The sequence below is a fragment of the Heterodontus francisci genome, chromosome 20 (assembly GCF_036365525.1).
Source record: "Heterodontus francisci isolate sHetFra1 chromosome 20, sHetFra1.hap1, whole genome shotgun sequence".
Taxonomy (NCBI): Eukaryota; Metazoa; Chordata; class Chondrichthyes; order Heterodontiformes; family Heterodontidae; genus Heterodontus; species Heterodontus francisci.
In genome coordinates, this window is record NC_090390.1 from 85,684,992 (window position 1) to 85,703,638 (window position 18,647).

General features: G+C 48.9%; 1 protein-coding gene across 3 annotated transcripts in view; it reads right to left on the minus strand.

Moving 5' to 3' along the window:
* Positions 1 to 18,647, minus strand: part of prom2 (prominin 2) — a 146,541-nt gene that overhangs the window by 81,716 nt on the left and 46,178 nt on the right. For all 3 annotated transcript variants that reach the window (XM_068053172.1, XM_068053173.1, XM_068053171.1), the window contains exon 4: positions 5,770 to 5,975. In XM_068053172.1, the coding sequence (XP_067909273.1) occupies positions 5,770 to 5,975 (206 nt within the window). The remainder of the gene's footprint in view (positions 1 to 5,769; positions 5,976 to 18,647) is intronic.

The window sequence follows — 18,647 nt, forward strand, 5'->3', positions numbered from 1 at the left end:
TATGACCAGCACTCGGCCCCTGTGGGAAAGCATTCGGAGCAGTCCTGTCCAGCGCCCCAGCGAGCGGTGACTTTCGCCTCCAACTCCTGCCAGTTTGCCGGCCAGGCTTCCTCAGCAGTGCTAAGGTGGACTCCCAGATAGAGGACGTGCGTGGTGCTCCACGCAAAAGGTGTCATCTCTTCCGGCAGGGAGTCCACCCGCCACTGACCCACCAGGAGTCCGGAACATTTCTCCCAATTGATCCTCGCGGAGGATGCGGCAGAAACGGTCTGCTGGCAGTCACACATCCTCCGCAAGTCAACGGGATCTGTGACCGCGAGGAGCACGTCGTCAGCGTAAGCCGAGAGGACGACCCGCATGGCTGGCTCGCGCAGAGCCAATCCTGTCAACCTCCTGCGAAGCAGGCACAGGAAGGGCTCCACGCAGATGGTATACAATTGGCTGGACATGGGGCATCCTTGACGCACTCCTCTCCCAAAGCGAAGGGGCGCCGTCAAGGACCCGTTAACTTTGACTAGACACTCTGCGGCGGCGTATAAAAGTCGGACCCGGGCCACAAATGCGGCCCGAGTCCGAAAGAGCGCAGAGTCCCGAAAAGGTAATCGTGATCCACAGTGTCGAACGCCTTCTCCTGATCGAGGGAGAGAAAGGCGACCGACTGACCAGTCCTCTGGGAAAGATGGATCAGGTCCCGGACCAGGTGGATGTTGTCCTGGATGGACCGGCCCGGGACCGTGTAGGACTGGTCGGGGTGGATCATGTGGGCCAGCATGGAGCCCAGGCGGTTAGACATAGACCGGGCAAAGATCTTATAATCCATGCTGAGGAGGGAGACCGGACGCCAGTTTTTAAGCAGACGGAGATCGCCCCTCTTCGGCAGCAGGACAATGACCGCCCTGCGCCACGAGAGGGGCATCTCCCCGGTCGGCAGGCTTTCCCCCAGGACCCGCGCGTAATCGTCCCCCAGGACGTCCCAGAACGCCCTGAGGAACTCTGCGGTCAACCCATCCAGCCCTGGGGATTTGCCACTTGAGAGCTGGTGGAGGGCGCCAGTCATCTCCGCCAACGTGAGCGGAGCCTCCAATCCTTCGGCACCCTCCGGGCTGACCTGCAGCAGGTCCTCCCACAAAACTCTGCGCGCTGGACGGATCCGGAGAGAACAACGCACTGTAATAAGTATGGACCAGGAGGCCCATTCCCTCCGGATCCGTGATGGAGGATCTGTCGTCGGCCAGCAGCTCGACGAGCTGCTTACGGACCCTCCGCCATTTTTCCAGCGAGTAGAAGAAGGGTGAGGCGCGGTCCAATTCTTCCAGGATCTGGATCCGCGACCTCACGTATGCGCCTCGGGACCCTATGAGCTGCAGGTCCCTCATCGTGCCTTTCTTCTCTTTGTACGCCTGCCACAGGGCCGGGTCCACGACGGCATGACCGAGGCAGGACTCCAAGTCGAGCACCTCCCTCTCAAGGCGCCCGATCTCGGCTTCCCGCCTCTTGGTCGACCCCTTCGCGTACTCCTGACAGAAGACGCGGATGTGAGTCTTGCCCACATCCCACCATAGCCTCAAGGAGGGGAAGCCCCCCTGCTTCCTTCTCCAGTCGGCCCAGAATCGACAGAACGAGTCCCGAAATCGCTCGTCCTCCAGCAGCCGGTTGTTAAAGTGCCAGTACGCGGACCCCGCCCGCGTGCGGAGCGGAGTGAACTCCGCCCACACCAGGCGGTGGTCCAAGCATGGCACCAGCCGCATGGAGGCCGCCGAGACACGGGAGACGTACGCCTGCGAAAAGTAGAGGCGGTCGATTCGCGACCCTCCCCCTCCAGACCTCCACGTGAAGGCGCTGGAGTCGGGATGGAGATTCCGCCAGACGTCCACCAAGTTAGGGGAGCTGATCAGTCCCCTCAACTTCTCCACCGACGCTTGGCCACGCTGGGGACCGGAGCGATCTCCCACCTCGAGGGTGCAGTTAAAATCCCCCCCCCGAGGATGATGCACTCGTCACTATCGATGGAGCTCAAGAGAGCGGACACTTCTTCAAAGAAGCGCGCTTGCAACGCGCCGGGCCTGGGCGCGTACACGTTCACAAAGTGGAGCGGCACGCTACCCAGGTGAACGGCGAGGTGGAGCAAGTGGCCTGGCACTAGCTCCTTGACCCCCAAGATCTCCGGCTGAAAAGTCGGGGCCAACAAGATAGCCACCCCACTCGAAATAGGGGTGAGGTGACTCATGTAGACCCCACCCTGCCACTCCAGGAGCCAGGTGGCTTCGTCTTCCGGAACAGTGTGGGTTTCCTGCAGAAAGCTCACTGCGTATCTCCCTTCCCTGAGGACTGAGAGATTGTGAAATCTGCGGTGAGACACCCTGCTGCCGTTGATGTTGAGGCTGGCTACGATTATCTTCATGTCAAAGGTACTTAAAACCCGTCACCAACAGCTCACTGTGAGGAGGGAGTGGAAGTGCACCTGGCCTTCCACTCCCCCAGCAACCCATTGAGGAACACATTAAAACGGCGCCTCTCAACCAGTTTCACGCCCGCGCGCTTGCCCGTTATCTTCAGGGCGGCACGGACGGACTGGATGATCAGCGTCAGATTCGACCAGCAGTCGAGGGCCAGCTGAACTTTATTGCGGCAACCCCTGCAAACCGCGAGGAAATCCCGGAGTTCCGCCGTGGGGCTGAGAGGAGATTCGGTGGGAGGCACGAGGGACTCCACCACCTCACTGGCGATGGAATCAAGGTCATCCTCCGTGCCCCACACCGAATCCCCATCCTCCTCCGGGTCGTCACCGCCAGCGGCCGACACATCCACCACACACGGTGGGGCGGACGTCCCGGCCGCGCCAGCTGGTCCTGCCTCCGTCACGATCCCACCCCCAGGATCGAAGGCGGAGGAGTCCTTTCTGGGTTTCACTGTGAAACTGGAGCCTGTGGGCGCCAGCAGTTCAAGACCCCCCTCCACCTCCGTCCCCAGGCCAATGAGTGGTCCAGGGAAGACAGAAGTTTCCGACTCCAGAAATCCAGCCGGAGCCGAGACCGGAGGCGGAAAGAGGAGGCCATCTCCCGCTCCGCCAGCACCCACAGGCCCAGCAGATGGGGCAGCATTCTCAGTTATAACCGGGTCAGGTGTCTCCTGGTTGGTGGTGGACTCCGGCTGGGAGGGCTGACCCTCTGGGGCGTCGCCCTCCCTTTCACTCAGGGCACCCGACCCAGTAGCAGTGGCAGAATGGGCGGCGTCCTCAGGCTCCCCCACCACAAGCAGGGCCCCACATACTCCTTCAGGAGGGGCCTCATGTACCGGGGCCTTCCCCTCCCCTCCATTCTGATGAATAGGGAGCTCCTGCCCGGACTTTGTAGCCTTAGTGGTGGCGGTAGGGGAAACCTGGGGACCCGAAACAGGAGACAGCTTCCCTCCAACAGATGGGCCCTGCGCCTCAGGGCCCCTCGTTACCTCTGTGGAGGGGTGCCTTCTCCTCTTTTTCCCACTCGGGCGCAGAGGCTCAGAGACCTCCATGTCATCAGAGGCCTCCGCCTCCGCACCCTCCTTCTTTTTAGTCACCCTGGGCGTGAGCCCAGCCCTGGGACAGCTGGATTCCGTGAGAACGGGCTTTGGGCTGAGCTCAGGCTCAGGTTGTTTCAATGTGTCCAGGGGACGCGCCTCTTGATGTTTCTTTTGCCTCCGCGTCTTCCTTCCACTTGGACAGGCACTCCCCTCCCCGCTGGAGGCTGTGAAAACCACAGCCTCCGGAACCGACTGAGCGGTGTCTGTTGGATGTGTTGGGGGAGTGGGAGGAGGTGCTGTGGAACCACCCTGGGCCGCCGAGGTGGAGCTGGTGGCTGGGAGGTTGGGGCAGTTCTTACGAACATGCCCCACCCTCTTGCAGTCCTGCACCTTGCCCCGTCCGACCGAGGTCCAAAAGACGCGGTAGGCAGTCCCCTGGAACTCCACATTAAATTGGCCCTCCGTGTCCTCCTCCCGCGCCAGCTGCATAAATAACTGGCGGCGGAAGGAGTCGACATGTTGGAGGCTGTGTTCCCGAAGACCAAGCCGGACTGGGGTGATCCCCGACCTCACCTCCCCCAGATGGTGCAGGTGGGGGCGGAGGAGCTCACTGGGAATGAAGGGTGGGACGTTGGACAACATTATCCGATGCACAGTGGCCCCCAGAAGGTCCACCGGCAGGAAGGTCCCCCCCACAGTGAGCCCTTTACTCAGTGCCAGGGACACCGCCCGCTCGGTCATCAAAAAGAACACAGCCTTCCCATACATCTTTGAGGCCGCAACAATGGCCGAGGGGCCGACAACCTCGGCCATTGCCTTTATGCAGGCCTCAATAGACATGTTGGGGTGGGGATAGCTCTTCACCTCATGGCTGGATGTTAGTAATTTAAAGGGTGACGGGGCCACGTGGGCAGCCACAGAAGTTGCAGCTGCATAGGTAGTAGAGGGCCCCGCCACCGGTGATGAAGGGCTTGCCATGGGTCTAAGAGCTAAACCCACCCCAAATTGTAGTCTTGAAAATAACTTTAAGATGCACAAAACAAACAAACAAACAACAGGTTGGGGAAGAGGCTGAGGGAATAGAGGAGAGGGAAAGACAGGCTGTAAGGGATGACTTTCTTTTCCTTTCTGGAGGTGGTGCACACAGCACACTTGAAACAGTCTCTGCCAGCACACTTGGTCTTCCAGTCTTCTGGTTGGGGGAGGCGTCTTCACCCGGGTCAGCTGAAGCTGCCCAGGCACTATTTATCCCCTTCTGTATATTAGCCAGGCAGCTTCAGCTGACCCAGGCTGGGCAATTGGGGTGGGGAGGGAGCTTCCCTGCAACTTTAGTGCAACTGCACAGCTCCCTGCAGAATTGTATAGCCCCCACCCCTTGTTCTTCTGGCCTCTTCCACCTCCCACAACAGTCCAAATGAAATAAGAGTCTGGTGCTCAACACCCACCTCGAAATACAGGCTTATTCCAAAAGTCTTTCCTCCTCTGCAGCAAAAGTTGTTCAAAGATTTTGCAGTTTCTCCTCAGCATTCCCTCTCCAGCAGCACCTCCAGCAACTGACTGCAACACTGTCAGCTACACCTCGTTGATGCACTTTGGAGTCCCAATTAGGAAGCAGCCAACCCCAGTGCTGTACCTGTCCTGGGAGTGTTTGATGGGATAGTGAAGAGAGTTTTACTCTGTATCTAACACCATTTTTTTCTTTTCTTTTTCTTTTTTTTTTGTAGTGGGAGATGGGGAGAGTGAGGGTGGCAGAGATAGATTGAAATTTGCTCTGTATCTAAATCCCGTGTCATCCCTGTCGTGGGAGTGTTTGATGGGACAGTGTAGAGGGAGCTTTACTCTGTATCTAACCCCCGTTTTTTTTTTGATGGGGGACAGTGTCGAGGGAGCTTTACTCTGTATCTAACCCCGTTATTTTAATAGAGGGAGCTTTACTCTGTATCTAACCCCATGCTGTACCCGTCCTGGGAGTGTTTGATGGGACAGTATAGAGGGAGCTTTACTCTGTATCTAACCCCGCGCTGTACCTGTCCTGGGAGTGTTTGATGAGACAGTGTAGAGGGAGCTTTACTCTGTATCTGACCCCGTGCTGTACCTGTCCTGGGAGTGTTTGATTGAGCATTAGTTGTTTAAAATGAAAATATGGTCTCTTCCCAGTGCTAACTTTCCACGCCTTTCTGAGCACAAAAATCCACTCAGAAAAGTTGGAAAAACTACGTAATTCTGATGAAAATTTCCGTACCCTCAGAAAAAGATAAACAACACACTCACAGAGTTACCGTTGTAACCAGGAGCAAGACGGCCACCAGGGTTCTCCTCTTGCAGTTCATCAGTTTTTTCTGTTCCTGGTACATCTTCCCTCCACAGTTCCCACAGCACCGACAGCAGCAGAAACAAATGCCAACCAAGAGCATGAGGAGGAAGAAGAGAATTCCAATGGCAGCACACACAATGAAGCCAACCTCATACTCCAACACCTGGAAGGGATGAGGATATAAATTGGGTTATTTGTCAGCTCTAGGGTTGGACCAGAGGACTCACTGGAGGTCAAATTGATGTTCGCACCTTGAGCAATCGAAAATCAATAGCCTCTTTAACACCCTGTCCAACTTTCTTTACAATTTCATTCAATGGAAAAGAAAATTGGTTGGAATGTAAAACTGCCCATTAGTGAACGCCACCACCCAAGACTGATTTCACCCCCAATCTACCTTCCACTTGAATTCATTCTTTACAGGAGCCTCCAAGCTCTGGAACTTCTCACCTCTTCCAGTACCTCGCACAGTCTACTGGCTTTTAAATGTAGCATCTCCTCTGCATTATTCTGATTATTAACAATAATACTTGCATTTATTTAACACTTTATCACCTCTCACAGAAGTATATGTTTGAGTTGCTTTGAAGTGCAACAAGTGCTACGCAGGTAAATCTGACACACAGAGAGGTCCCTCGGATGCATGATCAGCCTGTGAATTTGTTTTGGTTAAGGGGAAGATGTTGACCATAGGACATGCTTGTTCTTTGTTAAATAGTGCCAGGTGTTTCCTCACCTCCATCTAAATTTCCAAAACAGGCAGATGAAGCTTCATTTTTATGAATTATTGGAATTGTGATATTGCGATAACACAACACTCCTCCGTGTTAGGTCTGGAGAGCCAACCTACCTTACGTGCGCAAGTCCTGGCATGTAACTTGAACCCACAACCTTCCGACTCAAAGGTGACAGTGCCACCAATGGAGCCAAGCTTACAAGGAGTGACCTGATCGATGAGCCTTGATCATTCACCTGGGTCTCTCCATGTAAAATAAAGGTATAATGGGCCTGCTCTGACCAAACGATACCCAGTCCACTGGGCATTGATCAACCTTCAGGCCCACAATTCATAATATTTATTAAAATGGTAAATGCCGCATTCACCATGGAATTAGGAGGGAGCCTTTGTAACAGTGATAACATTCCCACCTCTGAGTCAGAAGGTACAGAGAATTCCACTCCAGACAGTCCTGACAAGTGGACACCAGAGCTCTGGCTCAAATGCCAGCTTGATATCCAGTGGGATACTAATGTCTGGTGGGTGACCCAACCTCCCAGCGTATAAGTTGTGGCACCCCATAAAACCCTTTCCCCATTTCCAACTAATCCCCCTCCGATCAGCTGGTGGAAAGATGGTTACAGCCATGAATGGAACATTCACATTGTGGCCTGTCAAACTATTAATCTGCCTACGAGTCCTTCCACTGCTTCACACTGCTCTTCAGGGAAGAGGTTGAAGATAACGAAAATAAGAAAAACCTTGGAACTGAGCCATACAGACTTGGAAATGCCCATGTTTGAACCTGGTCTTTACTGAATCAGCTGGTAGGGTGGCCACAGTTGGCCTTAGAAAACCTGGTCGAGAAAAGAAAAAATATAGCCTGGGTCTTTCCTCCTGGCAAGTGGAGGTTGGGTGGGATTGGTACAGGCTCAAATGTGATATTCTCCCTGAAATGAGAACAGAAAGTACCGGAAATACTCAGCAGGTCTGGCAGCTTCTGTGTATACAGAAACGGAGTTAACGTTTCAGGTCTGTGACCTTTCATCAGAACTGGCAAAAGTTACAAATGCAACTGTCTTTGAGCAAGTGAAAGGGGGAAGAAGGACAAGGAAGGAAGGACTGTGAAAGGACGGGGGGTGGGGGGGCGGGGGTAATAGAGGTCAAATGATATGTGCCATGGAACAGAATGCAAACGGAGTGCTAAATAGTTGTAGTAATTGACAAAGCATGAGTCCAGAGAGAGTGCTAATGGCAGAATAATGAACAGCTCTGTCTGAAAGCAAAAACATGAAAAACAAGTTTAAGACTAGCACATGGTTAAATAGATAAATACATAAAACAAAAATAATAAATAAACAAAAAAATGGGGCTCATGGTCTGAAATTGGTGAACTCAATATTGAGTCCAGAGGGGTGCAGAGTGCCTGATTGGTTGATGAGGTTCCTCGAGCTTGCGTTGATGTTCACTGGAACACTGCAGCAGGCCGAGGACAGAAATGTGGTCATGGGAACAAGGTGGTGAATTAAAATGGCCAGCAACCGGAAGCTCGGGATCATGCTTGCGGACCGAGCGGAGGTGTTCTGCAAAGCGGTCACCCAATCTGCGTTTGGTCTCCCCAATGTAGAGGAGACCGCGTTGTGAGCAGCAAATACAGTATACTACATTGAAAGAAGTGCAAGTAAATCGCTGCTTCACCTGGAAGGAGTGTTTGGGGCCTTGGATGGTGAGGAGAGAGGAGGTGAAAGGGCAGGTATTACACCTCCTGCGATTGCATGGGAAGGGGAAGAGGTGTCAGTAATGGAGGAGTGGACCTGGGTGTCACGGAGGGAACGGTCCCTTTAGAATGCTGATGGGGGAGGGGAGGGGAAGATGCATTTGGTGGTGGCATAGCTTCTGGCTCACAAATGAAGCATGGCCACTTAGACCTCAGAGCTCCTGCTACCTGTGGTAACTGAATTTCCCAAACTCTGGCAGGAGGCCGACATAACTCCTGGTGAAAGGGAAATAACAGTTAGAAATGTCTATTTGCATTGTTACCCCAGGGCTTCTACCAAGCTCACAGCAGGAAATCGCCCAGACTGTTTTTTTATTCATTGATGTGATGTGATGTGGGCATCACAGGCAAAGTTAGACCATCCTTAATTGCCCTTGAGAAGGTGGTGGCAAGCCAACGTCTTAACAACACAGTGGCTCATTAGGCCATTACAGAGGACAGTTAAGAGTCAATCACATTTCTGTAAGTCAGCAGTCACATATGGGCCAGACCAGGTAAGGATGGCAGATTTCCTTCCTTAAAGGACAATAGTGAAACCAGATGGGTTTTTACAACAATCTGGCAGCTTCATGGTTACCATTACTGATACCAGCTTTATTGAATTAATTGAATTTAAATTCACCAGCTGCTGTGGTGCGATTTGAATCCATTCCTCTCAAATCATTAGTTCAGGCCTCTAGATTACTACCTCACTACCACTATGCTACCATTCCCCATTAATTCTGGGCAAGCATCTTCAGAGGAAGAGGGACTGAAAGGAGAACATTTTGTAGCAGAAGGGGAAAGATATGAACCAATTCAGTAGAGTTCACTTCCCTCTACAGAGATGTTGGCAGTGGGAAGATACACCATACTGAATGGTTTCAGTATGGTGTAACAGAAGACAGTCATAATCTATTTATCAATTAAAATCTTGGTTATCGAAACATAGAATGGTTACAACAAAGAAGGTGGCCATTCAGCCCATTCCGGCTGTCTGTGATAACAACTCAGTGAGTCCCATTCCCCAGCCTTTTCCTGCAGCCCTGCAAATCTGTTCACTTCAGGTCTTTATCCAATTCCCTTTTGAAAGCCATAATTGAATCTATCTCCACCACACTCTCAGGCAGTGCATTGCAGATCCTAACCACTTGCTGCGTAAAAAAGGTTTCTTCACATCGCCTTTAGTTCTTTTGCCAATCACTTTAAATCAGTGTCCGTTGGATCTCAACCCTTCTGCCACTGGGAAACGTTTCTCCCTATCTACTCTGTCCAGACCCCTCATGATTTTGAACGCCTCTATTAAATCTCCTCTCAACCTTCTCTTCTCCAAGGAGAACAACCCCAGATTCTCTAATCTATCCACGTAACTGAAGTCCCTCATCCCTGGAACCATTTTCGTAAATCTTTTCTGCACCCTTTTGAAAGACTTCACATTTTTCTTTAAGTGTGGTGCCCAGAATTGGACACAATACTCCAGTTGAGGCTGAACCAGTGTTTTATAAAAGTTCACCATAACTTCCTTGCTTTTATTCTCTTTGCCTCTATTTATGCTTACAGTTCTCATGCACAAACCTGATTTTTGACAATGATATTATGTCAACATTTAACACTGAAACATACAAACATACAAATTAGGAGCAGGAGTAGGCCACTCGGCCCCTTGTGCCTGCACTGCCACTCAATAAGATCATGGCTAATCTGATTTCCCTGTGCAAACACTGTTTCTGATGAACCAATCAAATTATTCAAAAGGCTTTTGTCCAAATCATGGTTTTAAACATTTTTTAAAATTACATTATTTCAAAAGCTTAATGTAAAATGCTGGACTAGTAATCCAAAGACCTGCCCCAGTAATCAGAACATGCGATCAAATCTCACCACAGGCAGTTTAACAATTTACATTCAGTTTTTTTAAAAATCTGTTAATAAAAAGCTGGAATCAGTAAAAGTGACCATGAAGCTGTTGGACTGTCAGAAAGACCCAAATGGTTTGTATTTAAGGAAAAGAAACCTGTCATGCTTACACAGTCTGGGGCTGTAGGTGGCTCTTAGGCAGAATTTTACCAACCCCTAGGTGGAGGGAATGGAGGTGGGGAGGCTGGTAAAAGACCGGGCAGCAGCATCTGGACGTCTGCCTGACGCAGTCCTGCCGGGGAAGCTTCCCAGTGGCAGGCTGAGGGGCGGATTGGCTGCCCGCTCTAAGGAGGAGGACAGTTGATTTGCATAATCATAGGGCCATTTTTTATGGAGCCGTCGGCATTTTGCTGACCGTGGGGTGGCCCCCCCTCCCCCCCCAGCCACATGGGGAGACCACCAGCTTCATGGAAGTGGTCTCTCTGCAGCAGCCCAGTGAGCCATTGGGGTATCAGGCTCAATTGCCCAAAGAAGGGACCACAGGCAGGCAAGGCCACCCCCACAACCCCAATGGGCCATCCTGAGGGGTTTCCCCTCCATCCGGCAGGGCCTACTGTCCTTGGCCCCCAAAGTTTTAGTTTTTAAATACCTGTCCAAGGGCGCCGGCCATATTGAGGTGCCCCTGAGGTCTCCTACCTGCCTCAGCAGTGTCCACCTCTCCCAGTGACGCTACAGAGGCTTCAGAGTTGCCGGCCCTCTGACTGGGTGGACAGCATCAGGAGCCTGCCCACCATCCTTATTTGGACAGCAGTCTCACAGGTAGAGGCCACCTGCAGTCAAATCGCCAAGCCGGTCCCACTGCTGGCAAGTGCAGGCTCGGGACCCCCTTTACATCCTGACGTCAGGATCCCAAAGCCCAAGGTAAAATTCAGCCCTTAACTTTCAATTAAGTGATCTAGCAAGTCATTACGACCATCATCACACTCTCAGATCGACTAGGAATGTGCAATAATGCAGGACTTGCCAAGAATAATTTCAATTTATTTTAAAAAGCAATATGATTAAATTTACCCACTGAATAGTCTTTTAAAGAATTCCTTCAAGTTTACTGGGCAATGTGATTGCGTCAGACTGAGTAGTGGATGCTAGGTTCCCTACCTTAAAGGATATTGGTGAGTCAGTTGGGTTTGTCTGGTGCTCACAGAAAAATTACCATATTTCCAATTTTCCATGGATATGAACTGCCCTTAATGCTGGCAAATCAATATTCCTAGTAATAATACAAGGTTTCACATGTTCACATGTGTTCTTGCAAATCTTCTGAGTCAGGGTGAGTAACACCACTGCTAGTGTAGTTGATCCACAGACAGTTGCATCAGGTGAACAGATTCAGAGACACTGGGAGCTCATCATTTCATTTTTTTTGTAAGGTAACAGTTGCTAATGCAATTAAAGTGTTGGTGTGTAAACAAATGCAGTGACCTTGAATCCCATGGAGATATTACTGGTGCTCTATGAATTATCAATGACACCTCCTGCGGAGTATCATGTTCAGTTTCTGTTTGCTGGGCTTAGAGAATGTAAAGGGATTATGAAAGAACATCAAAGATTCTTACTCAATAACAGAGGTAGAAAATTGATTATGACCCATTTTCTGGGTACATAACCAACAGCGCCACAACCTGAAGGCCTGAGGCACACTCAAAATTGGACCTCAGGCTTTATTTGCAACAGTGTTCTGATTTGTGTTGCAGGTGAAGCAGTGATTTACTTGTACTTCTTTCAATGTAGTATACTGTATTCGCTGCTCACAATGTGGTCTCCTCTACATTGAGGAGACCAAACGCAGACTGGGTGACCGCTTTGCGGAACACCTCCGCTCAGTCCGAAAGCATGACCCCGAGCTTCCGGTTGCTTGCCATTTCAACATTCCCCCTGCTGTCATGCCCACATCTCTGTCCTGGGATTGCTGCAGTGTTCCAGTAAACATCAACGCAAGCTCGAGGAACAGCATCTCATTTACCAATTAGGCACGCTACAGCCTGCCGGACTGAACATTGAGTTCAATAATTTCAGAGCATGACGGGCCCCCCATTTTACTTTTATTTTTAGTTATTTTTTCATTTTTATATTTTTTTGTTTTATTTTATTTCATCTTAGTTTTGTTCAGTTTGCTTACCCACAGTTTTTTTCATGTTTGTACTTGCAGCTGTTCAATTTTCAGTCTGTTAATACCCTATCTGTACTAATGCTTTGTCTTTCAACACACCATTAACATATTGTTTGCCTTTGCTCCATGACTTTCTGGTCAGCTATTCTGTGACCTTGTCCTATCTACACCTTCTCCTTTGTTATCTCTTGCCCCACCCCCGCTTTACTTGCTTATAACCTTTCACATTTCTAATATTTGCCAGTTCTGAAGAAGGGTCACTGACCTGAAACGTTAACTCTGCTTCTCTCTCCACAGATGCTGCCAGACGTGCTGAGTATTTCCAGCACTTTCTGTTTTTTATTTCTGATTTGGGTCAGCTGCCTTGTTGGTAGAAACCCTCAGGTAAGTACTGGGAGTGCAGGGGATGGGGGAAGAAAAAAAGGCTGGGGAGAGGGTGATTGTAGGCTGGCGGAGCCCTCAGAAACCCGTGGAGCTGGGAGGAATATGCATGCTCTTCCTGGCTCCATAACAAGCCTTCAAAAAACATTTTTCCTTGTCCTTTCATGTGGCAACCACTTGCTAGGCTGCACCCACTCCAGGAAAGCCGGAGTGGGATAGATTTGGCATAACACAGCCCAAATTCCCAGAGGGCCCCTAAATCAGGGATTAGGTCCCTAACTAACACATGCTAAGGGCCTAATGATTGCTTTAGATAGATGCTAGGCTGAGCCTGAAAGTGCCACTCGCTTTGTTGCCTTTCCCACCAGCAGTAAAAATCGTGACCTTTATTACTACAAATATGGAATCAGTTGAATGGACTACCTCCCAGTTCAATGATTGAGGATTCAACTGGAGCATTGGGGCAAGGCCAATTTTACTAAGCTGTGGAGTGATTTAGCGAAAGTGGGCTGGAAACAACCACTTGAAGGTAAATCAGTGTCAGAACAGTGGGAGGTATTCAAAGGGGAGATTCGAGGGGTTCAGAGTAAACATGTTCCCACAAAGAAAAAGGGTGAGACAGCCAAATCTAGAGCCCCATGGATGTCAAGGAGCTTACAGGGTAAGGGAAGGTAGAAAAGGAAAGCTTATGTCCAACACCGAGAACTCAATACTAAAGAAAGCCGAGAGGGGTATAGAAAGTGGAGGGGTGAAATCAAAAAGGAAATTAGAAAAGCAAAGAGAGGGCATGAAAGAGTATTGGCAAGCAAAATCAAGGTGAACCCAAATATGCTTTATCAATACATTAAGAGTAAGAGGATAGCTAAGGAGAGAGTAGGGTCCATAAAAGACCAAAAAGGTAACTTATGTGTAGGCGTGGAAGGTGTTGGTATAGCTCTTAATGTTGCGTCTGCCTTCACAAGAGGGGGACGATGGAGATATTGCGGTTAAGGAGGAGGAGTGTGAAGTATTGGATGTGATCAACATAGGGAGAGAGAAAGTATTAATGTGATTAACATCCTTGAAAGTTGATAAATCACCAGGGCCAGATGAAATGTACCCTAGGTTGTTAAAAGAAGCAAGAAAGGAAATGGCAGAAGGTCTGACCATCATTTTCCAGTCCTCACTGGATACAGGTGTGATGCAGGAAGATTGGAGAACTGCTAATGTTGTACCTCTGTTTAAAAAGGGAGCGAGGGATAGACTGAATAATTACAGGCAGTCAGTCTACCCTCAGTAGTGGGCAAATTATTGGAATCTATTCTGAGAAACAGGATAAAATGTCACTTAGAAAGATTACAGGTCAATCAAAGATAGTCAGCATGGATTTGTGAAGGGAAGATCTTATTTGACCAACTTGATCGAATTTTTTGAAGAAGTAACAAGGAAGATAGACGAGGGTAATGCAGTTGATGTGGTCTACATGAATTTTAGCAAGGCTTTTGACAAGGTCCTGCATGGCAGACTGGTTAAAAAAAAATCCTATGGGATCCAGGGAAATGCAGCAAGGTGGATACAATGGCAAGAAACAAAGGGTAATTGTTGATGGGTGTTTTAGCAACTGGAGGGCTGTTTCCAGTGGCATTTCACAGGGCTCAGTACTGGGTCCCCTGCTTTTTGTGATATATGTTAACAATTTGGACATAAATGTAGGGGGCATGATCAAGAAGTTTGCAGATGACACAAAGATTGGCCGTGTGGTAGATAGCGAGGAGGGTAGCTGTCGGCTGCAGGAAGATATTGATGGTCTGGTCAAATGGGCAGAAAAGTTGCAAATGAAATTCAACCCAGAGAAGTGTGAGGTGATGCATTTGGGGAGGTCAAACAAAGCAAAGGAATACACGATAAATGAGAAAATACTGAGAAGTGTAGAGGAAGTCAGGGACCTTGGAGTGAATGCCCACAGATCCCTGAAGGTAGCAGGACAGGTCAATAAAGTGGTTAAGAAGGCATATGAAAGCCTTTAATAAAAACAAGAAATGCTGGAACCACTCAGCAGGTCTGGCAGCATCTGTGAAAAGAGAAGCAGAGTTAACGTTTCGGGTCAGTGACCCTTCTTCAGAACTGACAAATATTAGAAAAGTCACAGGTTATAAGCAAGTGAGGTGGGGTGGGGCAAGAGATAACAAAGGAGAAGGTGTAGGTTGGACCAGGCCACCTAGCTGACCAAAAGGTCACGGAGCAAAGGCAAACAATATGTTAATGGTGTGTTGAAAGACAAAGCATTAGTACAGATTAGGTGTTAATGCACTGAATATTGAACAGCAGCAAGTGCAAACCTGAAAAAAAAAACAGTCGGTAAGCAAACTGAACAAACTAAGATGAAATAAAATAAATGCAAAAAAAATTGTAAAAAATGTAACAAAGAATGTAAAAAAGAAAAAAAGAAGAAAAAATAACTAAAGATGAAAGTAAAATGGGGGGCTGTCATGCTCTGAAATTATTGAACTCAATGTTCAGTCCGGCAGACTGTAGTGTGCCTAATCGGTAGATGAGATGCTGTTCCTCGAGCTTGCGTTGATGTTCACTGGAACACTGCAGCAATCCCAGGACAGAGATGTGAGCATGAGAGCAGGGGGGAGTGTTGAAATGGCAAGCAACCGGAAGCTCAGGGTCCTGCTTGCAGACTGAGCAGAGATGTTCCGCAAAGCGGTCATCCAGTCTGCGCTTGGTCTCCCCAATGTAGAGGAGACCACACTGTGAGCAGTGAATACAGTATACTACATTGAAAGAAGTACAAGTAAATCGCTGCTTCACCTGGAAGGAGTGTTTGGGGCCTGGGATAGTGAGGAGAGAGGAGGTAAATGGGCAGGTATTACACCTCCTGCGATTGCATGGGAAGGGGAAGAGGTGTCAGTAATGGAGGAGTGGACCTGGGTGTCACGGAGGGAACGGTCCCTTTAGAATGCTGATGGGGGAGGGGAGGGGAAGATGCATTTGGTGGTGGCATAGCTTCTGGCTCACAAATGAAGCATGGCCACTTAGACCTCAGAGCTCCTGCTACCTGTGGTAACTGAATTTCCCAAACTCTGGCAGGAGGCCGACATAACTCCTGGTGAAAGGGAAATAACAGTTAGAAATGTCTATTTGCATTGTTACCCCAGGGCTTCTACCAAGCTCACAGCAGGAAATCGCCCGGACTGTTTTTTTATTCATTGATGTGATGTGATGTGGGCATCACAGGCAAAGTTAGACCATCCTTAATTGCCCTTGAGAAGGTGGTGGCAAGCCAACGTCTTAACAACACAGTGGCTCATTAGGCCATTACAGAGGACAGTTAAGAGTCAATCACATTTCTGTAAGTCAGCAGTCACATATGGGCCAGACCAGGTAAGGATGGCAGATTTCCTTCCTTAAAGGACAATAGTGAAACCAGATGGGTTTTTACAACAATCTGGCAGCTTCATGGTTACCATTACTGATACCAGCTTTATTGAATTAATTGAATTTAAATTCACCAGCTGCTGTGGTGCGATTTGAATCCATTCCTCTCAAATCATTAGTTCAGGCCTCTAGATTACTACCTCACTACCACTATGCTACCATTCCCCATTAATTCGGGGCAAGCATCTTCAGAGGAAGAGGGACTGAAAGGAGAACATTTTGTAGCAGAAGGGGAAAGATATGAACCAATTCAGTAGATTTCACTTCCCTCGACAGAGATGTTGGCAGTGGGAAGATACACCATACTGAATGGTTTCAGTATGGTGTAACTGAAGACAGTCATAATCTATTTATCAATTAAAATCTTGGTTATCGAAACATAGAATGGTTACAACAAAGAAGGTGGCCATTCAGCCCATTCCGACTGTCTGTGATAACAACTCAGTGAGTCCCATTCCCCAGCCTTTTCCTGCAGCCCTGCAAATCTGTTCACTTCAGGTCTTTATCCAATTCCCTTTTGAAAGCCATAATTGAATCTATCTCCACCACACTCTCAGGCAGTGCATTGCAGATCCTAACCACTTGCTGCGTAAAAAAGGTTTCTTCACATCGCCTTTAGTTCTTTTGCCAATCACTTTAAATCAGTGTCCGTTGGATCTCAACCCTTCTGCCACTGGGAAACGTTTCTCCCTATCTACTCTGTCCAGACCCCTCATGATTTTGAACGCCTCTATTAAATCTCCTCTCAACCTTCTCTTCTCCAAGGAGAACAACCCCAGATTCTCTAATCTATCCACGTAACTGAAGTCCCTCATCCCTGGAACCATTTTCGTAAATCTTTTCTGCACCCTTTTGAAAGACTTCACATTTTTCTTTAAGTGTGGTGCCCAGAATTGGACACAATACTCCAGTTGAGGCTGAACCAGTGTTTTATAAAAGTTCACCATAACTTCCTTGCTTTTATTCTCTTTGCCTCTATTTATGCTTACAGTTCTCATGCACAAACCTGATTTTTGACAATGATATTATGTCAACATTTAACACTGAAACATACAAACATACGAATTAGGAGCAGGAGTAGGCCACTCGGCCCCTTGTGCCTGCACTGCCACTCAATAAGATCATGGCTAATCTGATTTCCCTGTGCAAACACTGTTTCTGATGAACCAATCAAATTATTCAAAAGGCTTTTGTCCAAATCATGGTTTTAAACATTTTTTAAAATTACATTATTTCAAAAGCTTAATGTAAAATGCTGGACTAGTAATCCAAAGACCTGCCCCAGTAATCAGAACATGCGATCAAATCTCACCACAGGCAGTTTAACAATTTACATTCAGTTTTTTTAAAAATCTGTTAATAAAAAGCTGGAATCAGTAAAAGTGACCATGAAGCTGTTGGACTGTCAGAAAGACCCAAATGGTTTGTCTTTAAGGAAAAGAAACCTGTCATGCTTACACAGTCTGGGGCTGTAGGTGGCTCTTAGGCAGAATTTTACCAACCCCTAGGTGGAGGGAATGGAGGTGGGGAGGCTGGTAAAAGACCGGGCAGCAGCATCTGGACGTCTGCCTGACGCAGTCCTGCCGGGGAAGCTTCCCAGTGGCAGGCTGAGGGGCGGATTGGCTGCCCGCTCTAAGGAGGAGGACAGTTGATTTGCATAATCATAGGGCCATTTTTTATGGAGCCGTCGGCATTTTGCTGACCGTGGGGTGGCCCCCCCTCCCCCCCCAGCCACATGGGGAGACCACCAGCTTCATGGAAGTGGTCTCTCTGCAGCAGCCCAGTGAGCCATTGGGGTATCAGGCTCAATTGCCCAAAGAAGGGACCACAGGCAGGCAAGGCCACCCCCACAACCCCAATGGGCCATCCTGAGGGGTTTCCCCTCCATCCGGCAGGGCCTACTGTCCTTGGCCCCCAAAGTTTTAGTTTTTAAATACCTGTCCAAGGGCGCCGGCCATATTGAGGTGCCCCTGAGGTCTCCTACCTGCCTCAGCAGTGTCCACCTCTCCCAGTGACGCTACTGAGGCTTCAGAGTTGCCGGCCCTCTGACTGGGTGGACAGCATCAGGAGCCTGCCCACCATCCTTATTTGGACAGCAGTCTCACAGGTAGAGGCCACCTGCAGTCAAATCGCCAAGCCGGTCCCGCTGCTGGCAAGTGCAGGCTCGGGACCCCCTTTACATCCTGACGTCAGGATCCCAAAGCCCAAGGTAAAATTCAGCCCTTAACTTCCCAATTAAGTGATCTAGCAAGTCATTACGACCATCATCACACTCTCAGATCGACTAGGAATGTGCAATAATGCAGGACTTGCCAAGAATAATTTCAATTTATTTTAAAAAGCAATATGATTAAATTTACCCACTGAATAGTCTTTTAAAGAATTCCTTCAAGTTTACTGGGCAATGTGATTGCGTCAGACTGAGTAGTGGATGCTAGGTTCCCTACCTTAAAGGATATTGGTGAGTCAGTTGGGTTTGTCTGGTGCTCACAGAAAAATTACCATATTTCCAATTTTCCATGGATATGAA